The sequence below is a fragment of the Podarcis tiliguerta genome (assembly GCF_965153285.1).
Source record: "Podarcis tiliguerta genome assembly, chromosome: 4".
Lineage (NCBI taxonomy): Eukaryota > Metazoa > Chordata > Lepidosauria > Squamata > Lacertidae > Podarcis > Podarcis tiliguerta.
In genome coordinates this window covers 15,660,193-15,679,604 of record NC_139537.1, presented here as the reverse complement: position 1 = coordinate 15,679,604, position 19,412 = coordinate 15,660,193, and the positions used below count along the sequence as shown (strand labels likewise).

Sequence of the window (19,412 nt, the reverse complement as noted above, 5' to 3'; positions counted from 1 at the left end):
CATTGAGCCTGACACACACATTCCCTATGCCTCATATAGCATGAGGGGAGGTGCCCCACAGGAGTTCGACAGAATCTGCCCATCTCCTAGCTAGGGATGAGCTAAACTGCCACTTCCATCTTGTTCCATTCTCACTGGCACTCACGTCATAGCTCTGCCTTGTCCCATTTTGCGTGGTCAGAACGGACACAAAATGCTGACTGCATTTTGTACCCACATCTCACATAAAATATGCCACTTTCGATGCATTTATCCTTAAGATACAATGTGTGTTTTCATGCACACTTTCCCCAGACCGAAAGTATATTGCAAAATCTGGAGATGTGCTTAATACGGCTGGCAGCAGCAGCGTTCTGGTCTGCAAGTGAGCTCAGACTAGGTTGTTCCACTGCGAAAAGCAGCCCAGAACCAAAACCCTCTCCCATTCCTGCTCCTAGCCGCTGGGCGGAATGCATTTGTCCGTCCATGGCACATAAATGTTCTCCCATGCGCCTGTGTGGCTTCTGCGCCATGGGCAGAAACCTTGCCATATCTTTGGGGACTATGAGGACTTTCGTAGGCTCTAGAGTTATTGCCAGTTGCACACGCTGAACAAAATGCACATCACATGTGTATCTTCTGTTGGCAATAAATACAATCCCTTCACAGAAACCTATTATTTAAGAGAGAATAAAATGCTTGAGAGAACACACCTCTCTGTTCTGAAAGCAGTAGATTTCTAAAGTGTCATCTGCTCCCCCCCCCCTTTTGCATTATGAACATTATACTTCAGCTTTCTTTTCTATCCCTGACATATATAAACATATATATATTCAAATGCTGGTATTAATTCTGTAAATCTTCGAAACGGAACTGATAATTTCTTAAATATGCAAGTATACAGAGGTCTCCACGCAGTTTCGGTATATCCTTCCTGAGTTTCAAAGTCACACTAAAAACATATAACCTCTGTCAAAATTTACTAAAATAGCTTTTTCTTCTTTGCCGTATCAGAATTAATCGCCCCTTGCATTTACAGTGTCTTTACGATGAGAGGTTGCGAGATGGAACTGAATCAATGTTAGGCAGTAAAGTGGCAGGAAAATGGTAAAGAACATACAGTTTTTCTACAGCTGAAAAACAAAGTATTGCTCATAAAAGGGAACATTCACCATGAACAAACAATGAGCGTGATTCAGTCCATGTCAAATACTTCTGAAGCCCAAAGAATTCTAGATACTGTAGTTTGTCACAAATGCTGGGAATGCTAGCTGTGCGAGGGTTAAACTACAGCTCCCAGGATTCTTTGGGGGTTGAGACAAGTTTGCAGTCTAAGGGGGCAATCCAAACCCCAGCTGCAAATTGCGGAGGGCAGAATGGGGCACAGAGCAGCAGAGCCACCATTCCATTTACAGCCTTGTCCTGGTGGCAGGTGATGAAGGTTGGGCAAGAGGATTGTTGTATCAGCCTGCAGCTCATGCAGCCGTCATGCCCAAGTAGAACAAGGCTCCATCTCATGACAGAAGTGGGACAAGCTGCTGCGATGTCAAAACTGGACGATTGTTCACCATGTGCATATAGGCCAGCCATGTCAGCTCAGAGTTGGAATGGACAGATATGCAAGCGTCAGTTTTTCACCCCCCGCCCCAAGCCCAAGTCCGGTTTGCCCCATTTCTGCATCACGTTGCGAACTGTCTTATAAATCCACATGGAAAATTTGTACTCATTTAAGCGCCTGTTTTTGTACTAATGCACACATTTTTGCAATAATCTCCCCCTAATATTTTTGAACATACTTTTTTTTTACTAATGCGCATGTTCCTCTCATACATGCTTTTCTTTGTATGCATATTCTGCTTGGAAAACAGCACCATTTGGAGATGTGTCAATTCAAATGATAGCTGTAGTTTTGGTCTGCACATAGTTTCAGAAGGTCCAGATTTCAGTGATCTGCATTAAAATGAGTGGATTGATCTTTCTTTGTCCCCTAAAGCTTGGGGACAATATCTGTTCTATATTATACATAAGACAGGGCTGGCATTCAGCTGAAGATGCAGGCATTAATTTTCTTTTCCCTAAGAGAAGGGGAAATTGTTAGAAGTCACCGTCCACAACACATCCTGACAAGACAGTGCAAGCATTCTGCTTCCTGAGAACCATATTTTATACAAACGTTGAAGGACCCTGGTAGACCTGCTGTTTCTACATCCAAGTCCAAGGCTGGTTTCGGCCTGTTGGTTTGTTTACCTTCTTCTTCTGTATTCCAAAGCCAACTTCATATTGATACCTAGCTATCAAATATAGAAACATGTAAACAGAAGGTGCGTTGCCAAGAAGACAAGATTCCAGTCGCCACAGCACGCTCATTCAGTAGGGGAGAACACAGGACAGGGTAAGCCGGAACAAGATGTACAACTTTAAGAAAAGCATTGTTGGAATTCACAAAATGGTGCCCTTCTGCATCCACTGTCCCCCTATCTACAAGGTCTCGGTTTTGAACTGGTCATTGTTATTTAAAGCAGGAGACGGCTTGCTCTTCTGAACTTCGGTCCCTGCTTTGGATGTGTCCTGAAAAAGCAGCCTTGGCACCCACAAGGACATTAAGATCCGTTTGTATTCCTTCCGGAAGTTTTGGTTCAGAAGTCCATAGATTATTGCGTTAAGGCAACTGTTGAAGTAGGCCATGAAGTAACTCACCACAAACAACCACTCGGGAACCCTGGGCGCTATTTCGGAAGGGTTGATGGCCACAGCCAGCCCAATGAAGTTCAGCGGCGCCCAGCAGAAGGCAAAGATCACAAACACAACAAACATGGTGACAAAGTTCCTGAAGTCACTCGGCTTCAGCCTCAGCTTGACTTCTGACTTCACTCTCCTCCGCACTTGGATCACCAGGATCCAGATTCGAAGGTAGCAGAAGCTCACGATGGTGATGGGCAAGATGAAATGGATGACGACCACGGCAATGGTATAATAGGAGCTGGCTGTCTGGGTGAAGGTGCATGAATAGATGCGCGGGTCGTACTTGAGAGAGCCGACGAAAAAATTGGGCACCGTCGCGATAACCGTCAGCACCCAAATCAAGCAGACGTACATCATGGTGTTCCACCAACTGTACACTTTGTCGTACGCAAAACTGTGGCATATGTAGCAGTACCTGTTGATTGCGATGGCGGTGATGTTGAAGATGGAGCCAATGACGCTCAGTCCCATCACAAAGCCGCTTGCTTTACAGTGCATATCCCCCAAGGACCAGCCATTGTGGAAGATGGCCGAGAGCACTAAAGGAAAAGGGTACAAGGCCACCACTAAGTCTGCCAGGGCCAGGCTCACCACAAATGCATTACCTAGGAGAAGGAGAGAGAAAGAGAAAACACACACACATGAATTGGACATCCCAACTCACAGGAAACTAACAAACACCTTCAAGTGACAAGTAATAAGGAGCAGCAGAATACCAGAATTGCATGCCTGTTAAGACTGAAAATCCAACTCTAAAATACGGACACTCCCCAAAAACTGAATATTGTGTTCTACCAACCTATGCCCACTTGAAGAGTCTTAGGGACAATCACCCAAACACAACAGTATGTCTTCACATAGTGATCTACAGAGGGTGCCGTTGCGGGGTGGGGAGTTGGTGACTGCCTCTCAGTAATAGTCAGGAAGATATCTGCCGTTGATCTACCAGTAAGTCTCCCTTCCAGCCCTTCAAAATGGCTGAAGTCCCCTCACTTTTGCTCTCATGATTTGTGATTTAAACTCAGGAGGAGGACACCTGTTGGCTCATGATATGTTAGAAAGCAAGGATACCCAAAGTGATATTCAATTTCAGGTGTTGTTGGATCCATCATCCATCACCGTTGGCTATGCTGGCTGATGAGAGTTGGGGAGGTCCAACATCGGCAGGGCACCATCTTGGCTACCCCTGGTATAAACTTCACAACTGTATGCCTGTCAGCTCATAATCTTCTTTGACTCTGCTAACTGATCAGGATGCTGGCGGATGGGATGACCATGCTCATTCATTTCTCAGAATTGCAAATAAAGCCCTCCATCCCACAATGGGGAAAATAGTAGTAGTAGTAGTAGTAATAATAATAATAATAATAATAATAATAATAATAATAATATTTATACCCCGCCCTCCCCAGCCAAGCCCAGGCTCAGGGCAGCTAACACCAGGTATAAAAACAATTGATGAAAATACAACTTAAAAACAAGATTAAAATACAACATTAAAATGCAGCCTCATTTCAGTAGAAATTCAAATCAAAAACTTTTTTGGGGATGAAAACGTCAAATCTTCACAAAGGCCAACTATCCAGACTGGTCCCATGTGGGCCAGAAAAAAGCCAGGGAAGTCCCCAAATAGGAGTTCCATCACAGAAAGAGAAAGGAAAAAGGAAAGAGGGGGAGGGGATCAACTTGATTCCAAGCCAAAGGCCAGGCAGAACAACTCTATCTTACAGGCCCTGCGGAAAGAAACCAGATCCTGCAGGGCCCTAGTCTCATGAGGCAGAGCGTTCCACCAGGCTGGAGCCAGAGTTGAAAAGGCCCTGGCTCTGGTTGAGGCTAATCTAACTTCCTTAGGGCCCGGGACCACTAGGGTGTTGCTATTTATGGACCTTGAGGCTCTCTGTGGGGCATACCAGGAGAGGCGGTCCCGTAGATACGAGGGTCCTAGGCCGTGAAGGGCTTTAAAGGTCAAAACCAGCACCTTAAATCTGACCCTGTACTCCACCGGGAGCCAGTGCAGCTGGAAAAGCACTGGGTGAATATTCTCCCATGGCAGGGACCCCCGTGAGGAGCCTCCCTGCAGCATTCTGTACCCGCTGGAGTTTCTGGGACAGCTTCAAGGGCAGCCCCACGTAGAGCGAATTACAGTAGTCAAGCCTGTAATTGCTTCTGGGTTTCAGGAAACCTCAGGAAGGAGAAGTACTCTTGTGCTCAGGTCCTGCTTGCAAGCTTCTCACAGGCATGTGGTCAGCCACTGTGAGAACAGGGTGCTGGACTAGACAGGCCCCTTGCCTGGTCCAATAGGCTGTTCTGGTGTTTTTATGTTCCTATGGCCTTAAGCAAGCCATTTGTCTCTTAGGTTTCCTGTCCCTAAATTGGTTGCAACACTGATCTCCTTTGCAGGTGAAATATACTCAGAGTCAAGAGTGGATTTCATGCTCTTTATTCAGCTCATAGTGGTGAGGAGGGAGAAAGTCCCCTCAAAGTATCTGCTTTATATACATTATTTACACAGTGGGTTGCACGTGATTGGCTAATTCTGGAATTCTCCGGTAGGCCAATCAGGTTGTGGATTCACTTCTATCTGGAGCTGGATTGGGTGGCTCCTGCAGACCAATTATACTGCTGCATTGTTCTAGGACCAATCAGACTGCTGCATTCTGAATCCTATTGTTCTAGGATCAATCAAACTGCTGCATTTTGGATCCTATTCAACTCAGTACATAACAGCAGGGTTTGCCTATGAGGACAAAACTACTCTTGTTACTCCTTTTGCAAGCTAAAAAAAAGGAATGATAGCCCCTGTTATGGACTGATGGTTCATGATGCAGTATGTTTACTGAAGCTAAGCAGGTCTGGATCTGGTCACGGCCTGGATGGGTGACCACTGGCTTGAGTTCCATGGAGAAAAGAGAGACAGGATTTAAAGGTATCAAGTAAAGATATTCTGGAACAGTGACAATGAATCACTTGCCTCTTCTGATAAACGTCACAAATTGAACTGACCTGCAGGAATGTATTTTCCTTTGAGTGATGATGAGCTGCTTGCTTTCAACCACTGATGTTCTGCCACCAGAACAATTTGGGAAGAAAGCACCTCCTCTATACACTACCGAAATGCTGACAACAATGTAGAAAACTCAAAGCAATAAGAACCCAATGAAAAGAAACAAAAGCTTTCAAATGCTTAGAAGTCTGTGGGATCCTTGCAATGCATTCCTCCCCTCCTGACAAAGCAATGGAAGCTCTTTGTCGATCTTTAAATGATGTTCCTTTCATCACTTTGCTCTCTCTCTATAAAAAGCAATTCCTTTCTCCCCGCCTCCCAACAGCAGGATATTAAAATTGATATTTGAAAAAAAAAAAGGGAGCGCATTTCTCGCAACATATCTTCCGCAGAGTTTGTGGGATGAAGGCCAAGTCAAATCGGCAGTGGTTTTCTAACTGTATTTGTAATAGGAAAGCTCTTCATAGTAGGTTTGTGATAGCTGGGCAGTAATGGGTATGGGGAGCTTTAACTGGATCGCTGTTTGTTTGCCTGCTTTTATGAAAATAAAAGTAATATGCACCACTTTGCCCCATATATGTCCACTCAACCCCTTTGATCTGTGGACCTGGCATTATTAGAAGTGCCTCATAATACTCATCCTGCAATCGTGTTGGAAATTGGTCATTTGGTGTGGTTGGCACATAAACTTTGGAACTCCCTGCCTATTGACACCAGGCAGATGCCCTTGTTATATACCGTATTTTTCGCTCCATAAGACGCACCAGACCACAAGACGCACCTAGTTTTTGGAGGAGGAAAACAAGAAAAATATTCTGAATCTCAGAAGCCAGAACAGCAAGAGGGATCGCTGCGCAGTGAAAGCAGCAATCCCCCTTGCTGTTCTGGCTTCTGGGATAGCTGTGCAGCCTGCATTCGCTCCATAAGACACACACACACGCAAAAATATGGTACTCTTTTGGGTGCCTGCTTAAACATTTTTGTTTAGGCAAGTCTACCCAGACACACAGAAGTCAGCATGTTTTCATCCCTTTTACTATTAATTTTAATTAATGTTTTAAATTGTTTTGACTGTTGTTGTTTTTACTGATGATTTTAATATTTCTTGTACACCATTTGGAGATCTTACTATAATCAAGAGGTATAGAACTGTTGTTCAGTAAATAAATAATAACTAGCTTTTAATTTTTTTAATGCACTTATCCATCCATCCATCTGAAATTTTTATAGAGTTGGAGAACACCTCAGAGGTCATCTACTCCAACCCATTGCTAAACACAGAGTGCAATCCCTGATAGATAATCACACCATACTTCATAAACATATGTGGCGTTTGCCCTCCCAGGTGTGTGACATCATACTGGGTTCATAGGGAAAGGGTTAACTAATTGTGAAATGACTAACCAATGGGAACCCAGGGGGCAGAGTTAACTGTGTATATGGTTTAAGCACAGAGGTTTTTTGGAGGAGTTAGATTTAGGGTGGTTGAGAAGACAGTCTGGAGTTAGAAGAGACAGAGAAGAGAAGTCTGTGGGTCGGGCTAGTCTGGTGTGAGAGAGGGAGAGAATTTGTTAAGACGAGTCAGTCAAACAGTTGAGATAATCAGTCAGAAGGTATTAGGAAGTTATAGGCCGGTAAAGAAACTAAAGTTAAGATACTGACATGAATATTATCTGAGAAACCATGAACTTATTAATGTTTGTAAAATAAACTTGTGGGTTTTTTTTGGTTCACTTTTAACAACTGACTGGACTCAGTGTTTTACCAGAGAGTAACTGGTTGGTGGCAGCGGGGAAGCGAGCACAGTGGTGGCACAGGGATCAATAGACCGTTAAACGTCCGGGGACCCTGTGTGATCACCACAACATCCAAGGATGAAGATTGTACCTCTTACCATTACGAAGTTCCTCCTAATGTTTATCCAAAATCTGCTGGTCCTAGTTCTTCCCTCTGGTACAACAGGAGACAAGGTTGCTTCCACATCTTTGTATTTAACACACTTTTATACCACTTTGCCAGCCATGTTTCACCACAAAGAATCCTGGGAACTGTAGTTTGTTATGGGCACTGAGTGCAGTTAGAAGACCCCCCCCACACACACACATGCCGCCACAGAGTTACAATCCCTATAGTCAATTCCTTTTCCAAAGGACCTCTGGCAATGGCAGGTCTGCAAGAGATATACACCAGCTCCCTCAGCCAGTAAAGCAAGATGAGCGCCGCAACCCCAGAGCCATCTGCGACTGGACCTAACGGTCAGGGGTCTCTTTATCTTTACCTAACAACTCCCACTACCTCTAAGAAGCTAGTTTCCATATTCATTTGGGGGGAGCCATGGCTGTTGAAGTGATATGAGTGTTATAATTCCTCCTCCATGATTGCAGTCATGGGATTTTTGTCTATCACATGATGGTGTATGTTTTGACTCCACAGAGTGGGAAGTGACGGAGACAGGATGTTTGTGTTACTGTTTTCTGTGAAGTGGGACTATTGTCCTTTTCCTCTTTGCTGTCTGATGCTAGAGAGAGAGGGAGCCATGTTGCAATGCTCCGTGTGTGTTTATATGTAAATAAAGTAGATTAGTCAAAATGCTGACTTGCTAAGGTCTGTCACATGAAATGCGCAAACTCTGCGGATTCCTAAGTGTGCCGGTGTCGGTTGGCATCGGTCGCTGTGATGTTTGGGCTGAAGAAAGCTTTTGAAGCTCCCGAACGATTGACCAGGAGGGAGAGAACATGCCAGTCGGGCATGTGTCTCTGCCAGGGTCCTACTCGAGTGTAGGCTGAACCCCTGACAATGAGAATGCCATGGTGCAGGTGTGACCCAAGTCTGCTCCATCTACTGTGGGACAGCCCCTCAGATATTTGAAAGTAGTTAAAATGTCCCCCACAACCATTGCCTGAATTCTCCCCTCCAGCCTAAACACAGTCCAGAGTTTCAAATGCCTTGTCTTGCTTCCAAAACTGGAATGGTGCATTCAGAGCCTTCTGCTCGTAGTTTAGGGGTGCCATATTTTGAAGAGCAAAAAAAGAGGACGCTATGATGGCTCTTAAGTACCCCTACTATATGTAGGCTATAGAAGCTGTGCTTTATTGCTGGGGGAGGGGGGGCAGGAGAAGAGAAGAGGAAAGCAAGTCTTCAACCAGCAGTTATGTCTATGTCTCATCCAGAAAGTATAGCCAGACACATTTTGGCGAATTTTAAAGATGTCCACCCAGACAGAATTTTTACCCCTGACAAAGATGACATGTCCTGGAAAAAGAAGACACATGGCAACCATAGCTTGCTGCACCTCTGATGGTGCCTGGTTTTGCTTCTAGCCCCCCCCCCCCCCAGTATGTGGCCCTTGGAAAGTTGACTAGAAGGAAATGTGGCCTCTGGAGAGGCTGAAAAAGGCCCTGCACCTCTGTTTTATGCATCCTAACAAGAACAATTTACAGGTGTATGGTGGAAGCATGCACCTGATTTTTAATACAGAGGGATGGTGAAAATGCATACAATATTGGCTATGCTTTAAAAGTACAACGTCCCCACGGTGGAAGATACTCAGTATTTCCATTGTGGTGCCTCTTTGCACCTTTTCCTATGCAGGGTTATGCCCCAAATAAATGTAGCCTTAATTAAACTTGTTCCCCTTTCTTTGTAGTGAATGCATATGCAATTTCGTTTTGTTTTGAAAGATTAAAATATAGATTATGCAAAGCCGGTCCCAGTGGGGAGAAGAGACATCTTATTGCCAGCTGATGTGGAACAAAATATATGCAGAAGTAAGTTGCCATGAACAACAGCAACAATGGAAATCTGCCAGATACATTAATGGAGAACTACAACTACAGTTGTCAGCACACCAAAAAGCGGAGAGATGCTAATATCTAGAACTCTGCCCTTACCATTATATCCTTCTGAATGTGAACAAAACATAACCAAGTATAGGACCAAGATGAGGACTGCGGAGCAGAGAGCGAGTCCTGACATGATAAAGGCTCTGTGGTTGAGTGGCCCCCGAGTCCAGGAATTGTGTATGGCAGCCTGTTCTACATGGGGTTGCACCCTCCCTCGAGGAACAGGTATACAGCCTGAGTTTACTCCACATCCAACACTGTTGATGGAGACACAAGTAGCCTCCATTGTGAGAGCCACTTACTAGCTTCTGCTGGTTCATCAGCTACGACCATTCTGGCATGAGAATAGGCTGGTCATGGTGGTAAACCCATAACTCCCAAGACAGATAACTGCAATGGGCTCTACTGGTGGTTGCCGTTGGACATGGGTGGGGAACCTACACTCTTGTAGATAATGTTGGGATACAGCTCCTAATGGTTGGCACCCATCTGTCTCAGGAGACAATGGAGTGCTCATCTGAGGATGAAGTCAAACCAATATGTTAGAGATGACCTCTCTGGGGCGCAAGGCTGGGCAGTGTGTATGGAGGTCCTGGGCTGCTCAGGTGACAAGACCCCGTTCTTGGCCTTGCTCATGTCATCTAAAGGAAAGCAGAACAGTACATTTGGCACTAACTTGGCTGCAGGAGCTGCTGGAAGGAGACATACAAGGCGCCACCCAACCATCTTAGGGACTCCACTCCAGATCTGTGTTGGGTTTACACCTTAGCCTTTTCTTCTCCCAAAGATGCCCTGCAAGGCAGTGGAAGTTCAGGATCAGAGCTCCCCTTCTGCTAGACAGGCCACCTTCCCAGCTAGATGAACCCCATCTGCCCCTCACTTCTCTCTACAGCACATGCAGAAACTGCCTTCTTGACTATTGGACCCACAGTTGATCTCGTCTGCCAGAGCCTGTCTTTGCATGCAGGCGAAGTCTCTAAGTCACTGAAGGTTTGAGACACCTGGTTTAGCTGGCCAGTGGAAGCCGTTCCTAGGGTGAGGCCGCTATCTCATGCTGGCAGCTTCTAGGAGCCACAGGTAAGAGCTGAGTGCAAGGTGGGGGACCAAAGGTTGACGAACTACCCCAGAAGAAGCACGACCTGTCCCACACCAGAGGTACTACCTCTCCCCTAACACTCCATACATACCATACAGTCATGTGATAGACAATCTCATGACTGCAAACACAGAGCAGGAATCCTAACAGGGAATTGGGATCCAACAGTGTATGGAGGACACCATGTGACACTGGAGAAATATATTTTCAGAGCCCACCCTCTTTTTGTGATTCTATATATTTATTTTTTGTACTGGTAAGTTTTCAAACTGTTTTTAATGTTGTATCTTAAATTGTTGCTACCTTAAATTGAAAGCGGGGGACAGTAAAATATATAACTTCACCATCATCATCATCATGCTGACCTATTGTCCTGCTCTCACCTTCCTCTTGCACGCTGATTGTTGCCAAATACGCTAGATCTTTTCAGATCCCAAATCTTGGAAGCATAATATAAAGTACCCAAAGCCACGACTGGCAGAATCCGAGACCAGGGAGAAGAGTTGGCGGAAGAAGACTGGAAAAAGTTTAAAGACTATTTACAGAAATACTGTAAAATTTAATGAATGTTAGAAAAATGTTGGAATGAAGTTATATGGCTTTAGTAGAAATGTTATAAGGAATTAAGTATAAATAGGTTATTAGAGCATTAAAGGGAAAAACAAGGACAGAAAGTGTTAAGATAATTATAGGATAGAAAACAGAGGAAGATGGAAAGGAATTGCTGAAACAATTAATAGAAGTGGAATACAAAAAGGGAGGTGTGAGGAGGTCGTGGAAATTAGTGAAAGAAAGATAAGATATTGAAATGGGATTGTGTTTTAAATGGGTTTTGTTTTGTTCTGTTAGTTGTATGCTAGTGTTTTGTAGTGGGTTTTTTTTGTATTGTATTGTATTTTTGTATGTTTTTTTTGTTTTTTGTAGTTTGTGTTTAATTTGTTGGAAAACTAATAAATATTATTAAAAAAAAAAAGGACCCAAAGCCACAAATATGTGCTTGATATAGAGTATCCAAAAATCATAGAATTGTAGAGTTCGAAGGGACCCCGAGGGTCATCTAGTCCAACCCCCTGCAATGCAGGAACCTTTTGCCCAGCGTGGGGCTCAAACCCACAACCGTGAGATTAAGAGTCTCATCCTCTATCAGCTGAGTCATCTCAGTTCTCTTCTGTTTCCTGATTAGCAAGCAACAGCATGCCCTCCAACATTTCTCTGGTGACAATAGGGACGTCCCATTCCATCATGATAATTATACCCCACACATCTTACTGGGTTGCCCCAGCCACTCTGGGCGGCTTCCAACATATATAGAAACATTAAACATTAATAAAATAATAAAACATTAAACATTAAAAAAAACCTTCCCTATACAGGATTGCCTTCAGATGGCTCAGGGGTTGGATAACTCCATACCCTTCAACATTTCTCCAATGAAAATAGGGGCATCCTAATGAAAAGTGGGATCAAATCAGAAACCGGGACAGTTTCTCTAAATCTGGGACGTCCCTGGAGAATAGGGACACTTGGAGGGGTCTGCAACAGGTCCACAGCGCTGCAGGTGTTTTCTCTGTTTGCATACTCTCCTAACCTACCACAGGTGTTAAAATAAACAATCCTCATCAGTCCATTGTTAACTGGGGCTTTAAGCTCCCCCACGCAGATAAAGCTACTCAGCTACCGCCTCCCAAGAAGATCTCATTCAGCATTAATAAAGGTGATTATAATGACTCTCTGTTGCCACCTTGTGTCTCAGGGTAATTCCATGAAAATGTCAACCTACAGACTCATTTTTCATTTATATACAGCAAGAATGGCCAACAGGTAGATCGCGATCTACTGGTAGATTGTGGGGTGCCTGTGGTAGATCGCGGTAGATCACGGGACCCCTTCCACCCCCCAACAACAACTTTGAGCTCCCCCAAAAAGTTCAACAACTTTGACTTCTCCAAAAAAAAAGGCTCAAAAAATTTGACTGCCCCCCAAAAGCTCAGCAACTTTGATTTCGGCTTTCTAAAAAAAGCCCAACAACTTTGGCCAATCCAGTGGGTAGATCACCGCCAGCGTTTTTATAGCAGGAGTAGATCACAGTCTCTTGCAAGTTGGACAAGCCTGATATACAGTATATGGTCAACATGTTCTATATCATTTTAAAGACAATTTCCCAAAGTTTCAGTACCTGACAACAGTTTCTTTAAAATTACATTGTACTCATGAGTAAAACAAGAAGAGGCGTGACATGCAAAGTGACGAAAAATTTCCTCTACTATTTTTCTACAGTCCAGTTAAAGTCATCCCTAAAATAATATAGAATCTGTTTTAAAATGGAAAATCAAATATTGAAAGATACGAACACCTACTTCCCGCCCCCCCCAAAAAAGCTGAAAAGCCATATCTTGATTGTGTTCATGTGAACGTAAGCAAAGTGTTAGGTATTGCTAAAGGTATTGCCCAGAAGTGAAGATCTTACTTTGCTTCTGTGCTATACCCACATTTTGAGAGGAGTGTACAGTGGTACCTCAGGTTATATACGCTTCAGGTTACATATGCTTCAGGTTACAGACTCCGCTATCCCAGAAATAGTGCTTCAGGTTAAGAACTTTGCTTCAGGATGAGAACAGAAATCGTGCTCTGGCGGCGCGGCAGCAGCAGGAGGCCCCATTAGCTAAAGTGGTGCTTCAGGTTAAGAACAGTTTCAGGTTAAGTACGGACCTCCAGAATGAATTAAGTACTTAACCTGAGATACCACTGTACATGACTGGTCCTCCTTCCATAACTGGTCTTCCCTTCCATAACTTTGGGAGAAGATAGACCTGGTCTGTCCTCTAGGCAGTGGTCCTGGGTGTGACAGTGGCTTTCTTCCATCTGTGAAACGTCATGGGGGCATGCCACCAAATCTCACAGCAGCCACAAATTTAGCAGGCTGTTACCTGAATCAAACCACTCTTTTTGCAGCCTCTGCTTTCCCACCAGCCACCTGCAATGTAAGCATAACATCAGCCCACCTTGCGAGGTCGTCGTAGTGCAAAAATGCCAATGAAGTGCTATGACTACTCAGAAAGCGCTTCAGGGACCGGGTGCATTGTTATTAGTGCCAACTGATAAGCTGAGCTACATATACATTGCATTCTTTTATAATGCCCACATCATAATGCTGTTATGCAAATCTATGGTGTGTCCACGCTTGGAATGCTGTGTGTGGTTCCTGTCACTTCAGAAGGGGTATTGCAGAGCTGGGAAAGGTTAAGAAAAAGGCAACAAAAATGATCAAGGCGATGGAGCAACTCTCTTGTGGGGAAAGGGTTGGGGGCTCTTTAATTTAGAGAAAAGGAGAGTCAGCGGTGACAGGATAGAAGTTTACAAAATTATGCATGGCATGGCATGGAAAAAGTGGACTGAGAAAAGGTTTTCTCCTTGTCTCATAACACTAGAATCCAGCGAGGCTGAATGTTGGAAGATGAAAGAAAGTGATGCAGCAGCAAACAAAGGGCTAATGCTATTCTAGGCTGCATCAACAGAAGTCTAGTGTCCACATCAAGGGAAGTCATAGTACCACTCCATTCTGCCTTGATCAGACCACAGCTGGAGTCCTGTGTCCAATTCTGGGCACCACAATTTAAGAAGGATGTTGACAAGCTGGAACGTGTTTAGAGGAGGGCGGCCAAGATGATCAAGGGTGTGGAAACCAAGCCTGATGAAGAACGGTCAAAGGATTGGGGTATGTCTAGCCTAGAAAAGAGGAGATCTTCAAATATCTCAAGGGCTGCCACATGGAAAATGGAGCAAGCTTGTTTTCTCCTGCTCTGTAGAGTAGAACTCCAACCAATGGCTTCTGACAGTAAGAGCTGTTTGACAGTGGAACAGTCTCCCTCACTGGAAGTTTTTAAGCAAAGGTTGGATGCTCATCTGTCATGGATGCTTGAGCTGACATTCCTGAATTGCAGGGGGATGACCCCTGGCATCCCTTTCAGCGCTACAATTCTGTGATTTTACTTCTTCGTGCTGTGCATGAAGTATGGAACTCATTATCACAGGAGGCACTGAGGACCACCAATTGGTTGGCTTTAAAACGCGCTCTACGTGGGGCTACCTTTGAAGGTGACCCGGAAACTGCAATTAATCCAGAATGTGGCAGCTAGACTGGTGACTGGGAGTGGCCGCCGAGACCATATAACACAGGTCCTGAAACATCTTCATTGGCTCCCAGTACATTTCCAAGCACAGTTCAAAGTGTTGGTGCTGACCTTTAAAGCCGTAAACGGCCTCAGCCCAGTATACCTGAAGGAGCGTCTCCACCCCCATCGTTCAGCCCAGACACTGAGCTCCCTCACTGCGAGAAGTGAGGTTACAGGGAACCAGGCAGAAGGCCTTCTTGGTGGTGGTGCCTGCCATGTGGAACGGCCTCCCAGCAGATGTCAAGGCAATAAACAACTATTTTACTTTTAAAAGACAACTGAAGGCGGCCCTGTTTAGGGAAGTTTTTAATGTCTGATGCGGTATTGTTTTTAATATTCGGTCGGAAGCTGCCCAGAGTGACCGGGGAAACCCAGCCAGATGGGCGGGGTATAAATAATAAATTATTATTATTATTATTATTATTATTATGAAGGGAAGTTGACCCCAAGGAGTTGGCTCCTATGCTATTCCCCTGACTGGCTTCTAACTTGCCAGATGAGGCTATGACAACCAGCCTGCACTCAACAAGAGCTCTTAGAAAATCGAGCCCTTTCTGTACCTAAGAACTACAAAAAGCAGGCACATTACCCAGTATGTGCTTGAGGAGTCAAGTGCTGTTATGAACCACTGCTAGTCTTAACCATCTGCTCCTTTGGGGAAAAGGGCCTTAAAAGCCATCGTCTGTTGGTATGCCTCATCTTTATAACAATGCACTGCAGGTTGGTAAGGTGAGTAAAAAGTACGGGTGCAATGGAAAACTGACTCAAGCAACCTCTCTCCTAAAGCTTTGGCTGGAAGTCTAGCAAGTTCATGGAACAATAACCTCAAAGATCCCAGGCTCAAACTTGCTTGCAAAGAAAACCTTTGTTTGCCTCTCCACATGATCCCAGGATTTGAACCAGACAAATACCTTTGCATCACATCGCTTGTTATCTTCTCTGCCCAAGCAGAATGCAAGGGACAAAATATATGTGACTGAGCTGCAAAACAGTTTGGCCGTAATGATGAATGGGGCAGAGCATAGCTTAAGGAGGCAACACAGAGTGACATTGATTCCTTATTTATAAGATGTAATGGATGTGCTGTTTGTAAGGTGGAAAAAGAGGCCAGCTGGAAGAACGGTTTAACGGCAAGTGAAGGATGTCAACTGGACTCTAAATAAGAAACGATGCAGCAATGTGAGGAAATGAGGATGATGGTATGTTTGGAACTGGGGTGGGAAATCTGATTTTAAGAGATTGTGTTAAATTAAATTAATTTGGTTTGATTTGTAATAATTTGGAAAATTGATTAAAAATAATTTGGGAGTGACGTTGATGCCTGCAGAACCAGTGTGGAATTGCAGAATGGCTCTTCAGTTACAAAGTTCACCCAGTGACTTCAGGTCACACTTCCTCTCATGGTCTAGCATACATTGCGTGGTTGAAGAAAGGTTGGATGCAGGGGATCAAGTATGCAACCTGAGCAGAAAGAGTAAAACGCAAATATTAAAAAATAAATTTAAAAAATCCAGATTTAGACAGGGAGCAGCTGCAATGCTATTGCAAGAAAACATCCCAGGAAAAGCGCCACTCATTGTGAGTATCAGTGTCACACACATTCTTGACCACTAGCATGTGGTTCCTGTGTCAGCTGCATTCTCCCTGGGCTCGCAGTCAAGATTCCAAAGTTAATCGAAATATTTCATTAACAATATTTCAAAAAGTGAAAATATAGACACAAAAGTTGTTGAGATTTTGGGCCAAGTTGTTGAGTGCTCCCCGCCCAGTGTTGTTGAGCTTCTTTTGCAAAATCTTCTTTTTCTTTTTTTAAGGTTTTGAGCTAAGGAAATTCGCCAAAAGCTAGGTTTCAAATATGGGTTGCCATAGACCTGGATTTTCCTGGATGTTTCAGCGATTTCCGCCTGGACACTGTTTCCGACTCCCATATTCCAGCTATGTCTGGGAAATTCCAGACATATGCCAGCCCTAGTTAACGATGACTCAGCCATGGTGATTTGCTGGTGCAAAGAACACCCCAAACAGTCTGTAATCCTGAAAGTTGAGACACTCTTCCTCAACAGCCCACTCTCAATTTTGGCCACTTGCAGCTTCAAACACTGATTAAAAAAAATAAACACACAAATTTAAAATCTCTTAATTATGTACTGAGCCAGATAATCTGGAGGCTACTTAATATTCTTTTGTAGCTCTTAGGCAACACCTGTTAGAAAGGAGATATAGCGGTTTTTGAAAAATATTTGCCTTCCCTTTAAGGTTAGCCACAGTGTTTGGTCTCTGAAGGACTGCATAGACTGATCTTGGGAATGGCTTTGCTTTATTTATTAGCATCCAGTTCACATTTGCATCTTACTGTTGCCTTCCCACTCTCTCAGAGTTTGGACTCTTATACCTTATTATTGTGGGACGCGGGTGGAGCTGTGGGTTAAACCACAGAGCCTAGGGCTTGCCAATCAGAAGGTCGGCGGTTCGAATCCCTGCGACTGAGTGAGCTCCCGTTGCTCAGTCCCTGCTCCTGCCAACCTAGCAGTTTGAAAGCACGTCAAAGTGCAAGTAGATAAATAGGCACCGCTCCGGCGGGAAGGTAAATGGCGTTTCTGTGCACTGCTCTGGTTCGCCAGAAGCGGTTTAGTCATGCTGGCCACATGAGCTGTACGCCGGCTCCCTCGGCCAGTAAAGCGAGATGAGCACCGCAAGCCCAGAGTCGGCCACAACTGGACCTAATGGTCAGGGGTCCCTTTACCCCTTTACCTTACCTTATTATTGGCTTTTCAAACTCACTCAGAATGGGTGAGCACAATTGTGCACAGTCCCCAAACAGAGATTTTTTTAAAAGAAAGTCAGGGCAGCCATGTTTTCCCATAAGAAATATCTCAAAATTTATACTGGCGCAATACTAGTTTGGATCAATGCTTTTATTAGGCCAACCAAAAATGTCATAAACTAATGTTCTTTAGAACTGTTCACCAGTCTAATCAGGGTCGTCAATGAAAGCAGGACTTGAGTGCAACGGCATTCACAAGGAAGGCAAGAAGGAAGCAAGAATTTCTAGCCTGCAAACTTTATAAGGTAAAGGGACCCCTGACCATTAGGTCCAGTCGTGACTGACTCTGGGGTTGTGGCGCTCATCTTGCTTTACCGGCCAAGGGAGCCGGCGTACAGCTTCCGGGTCATGTGGCCAGCATGACTAAGCCGCTTCTGGCGAACCAGAGCAACGCACGGAAACGCCGTTTATCTTCCTGCCGGAGCGGTACCTATTCATCTACTTGCACTTTGACGTGCTTTCGAAATGCTAGGTTGGCAGGAGCAGGGACCGAGCAACGGGAGCTCACCCCGTCACGGGGATTCGAACCGCCGACCTTCTGATCGGCAAGTCCTAGGCTCTGTGGTTTAACCCACAGCGCCACCCGCATCCCTGCAAACTTTATAACTTAAGAATAAAAAATCATTTGCATACCAGGAACTTGTGGGGCCTCAGTAAGAAAGTCGTTTTAAATGGAAGCACCATATAACTTAAAAAGAGAGACATCCTCCCCCCAAAAATAAATTAGATCCTTGCAGTTACACACAGTGCATGCGTCATTCATACTTGAACAGCACTCTCCATCCCAGTGACCAACACTTTTCCTTTTACCCACCCACATATTAAGGCGGGGAACCCTGATGATTGTCACTGATCTCTGGTGAATTGCATCCAACCGGCTCAACAGAAGTAGGATTGCAGCCAACACCTCTTTGTGTAGCAACCAAGGATAAAGTATATCCTGGCAGCCGTCCAGAGAAAGTTGTGCACAGTTAAAGCTTGCTGAAATGGATTCCAATAGGATGAAAGCACACCCTCTGGAATGCAGCCAGGATGCGTGCAACCAAACTTCAATGTGATATTCATACAGCTGCATTTCCATTGTAAGTGGTGCTGAAACTCCCCGCTGCTAAATCTTGCTACAGCCCAACTAGGAAAAGGAAGAAGCGGATGAAAGAAGACTACATGGGCTTCAGTTGGCTTAATATTATTCTAGTGTGGCCACTTGCAGATAGCCAGAAAATAGGAAATGCATTGCTGAAAAACGAGGACACAGATTTGGGTAAAATTTGCTTGTGCTGATTTATATGGAGAGTTGCAGAATGTTGACATCTCTGTCAGGAAACAGTTGGTGGTCCCCAGAAACAGGTATTATGAAGACATAGTCATCATAGCTAATAGCCAAGAGAATAGCTTCATCTTCCATGAAATATAACATCAAACGTAACAGGCCAGTCTAAGAATTCAGTCCGCTGACGGCCAAAGGAATGAATTGCTCACTCGAAGCATCATCGTTGCAGAAGTTTTGGGAGCAATTTTTATCATCAGTTCCACACTCCCATCTCCAAAAAGAGATAAAGATTGGACAATCTGTGCTTGTTTCTTTGAACCTTTGAGTGAAGTTTTAATTCAGCTCTATCTTGGGCAAAATTATTTCTCCTTCAGAATTAGACACAATGAAAGCACCAATTTCTCCCCGAGCCCCACTATTTCAAAAGATCAGATATTACTCCACGTCTTACAAAAGAGGTTAGATACATTTATGTAACCGGCA

The 19,412-nt window shown here is 44.4% G+C and overlaps 1 protein-coding gene across 1 annotated transcript in view; it reads right to left on the bottom strand.

Annotated features, from left to right (window-relative positions):
* Positions 1–201: 201 nt before the first annotated feature.
* The window catches only part of MTNR1B (melatonin receptor 1B), a 37,564-nt gene continuing 18,353 nt past the window's right edge, over positions 202–19,412 (bottom strand). The window contains exon 2 of the mRNA XM_083436675.1: positions 202–3,326. Within this exon, the coding sequence (XP_083292801.1) occupies positions 2,458–3,326 (869 nt within the window). The 3' untranslated portion in view covers positions 202–2,457. The remainder of the gene's footprint in view (positions 3,327–19,412) is intronic.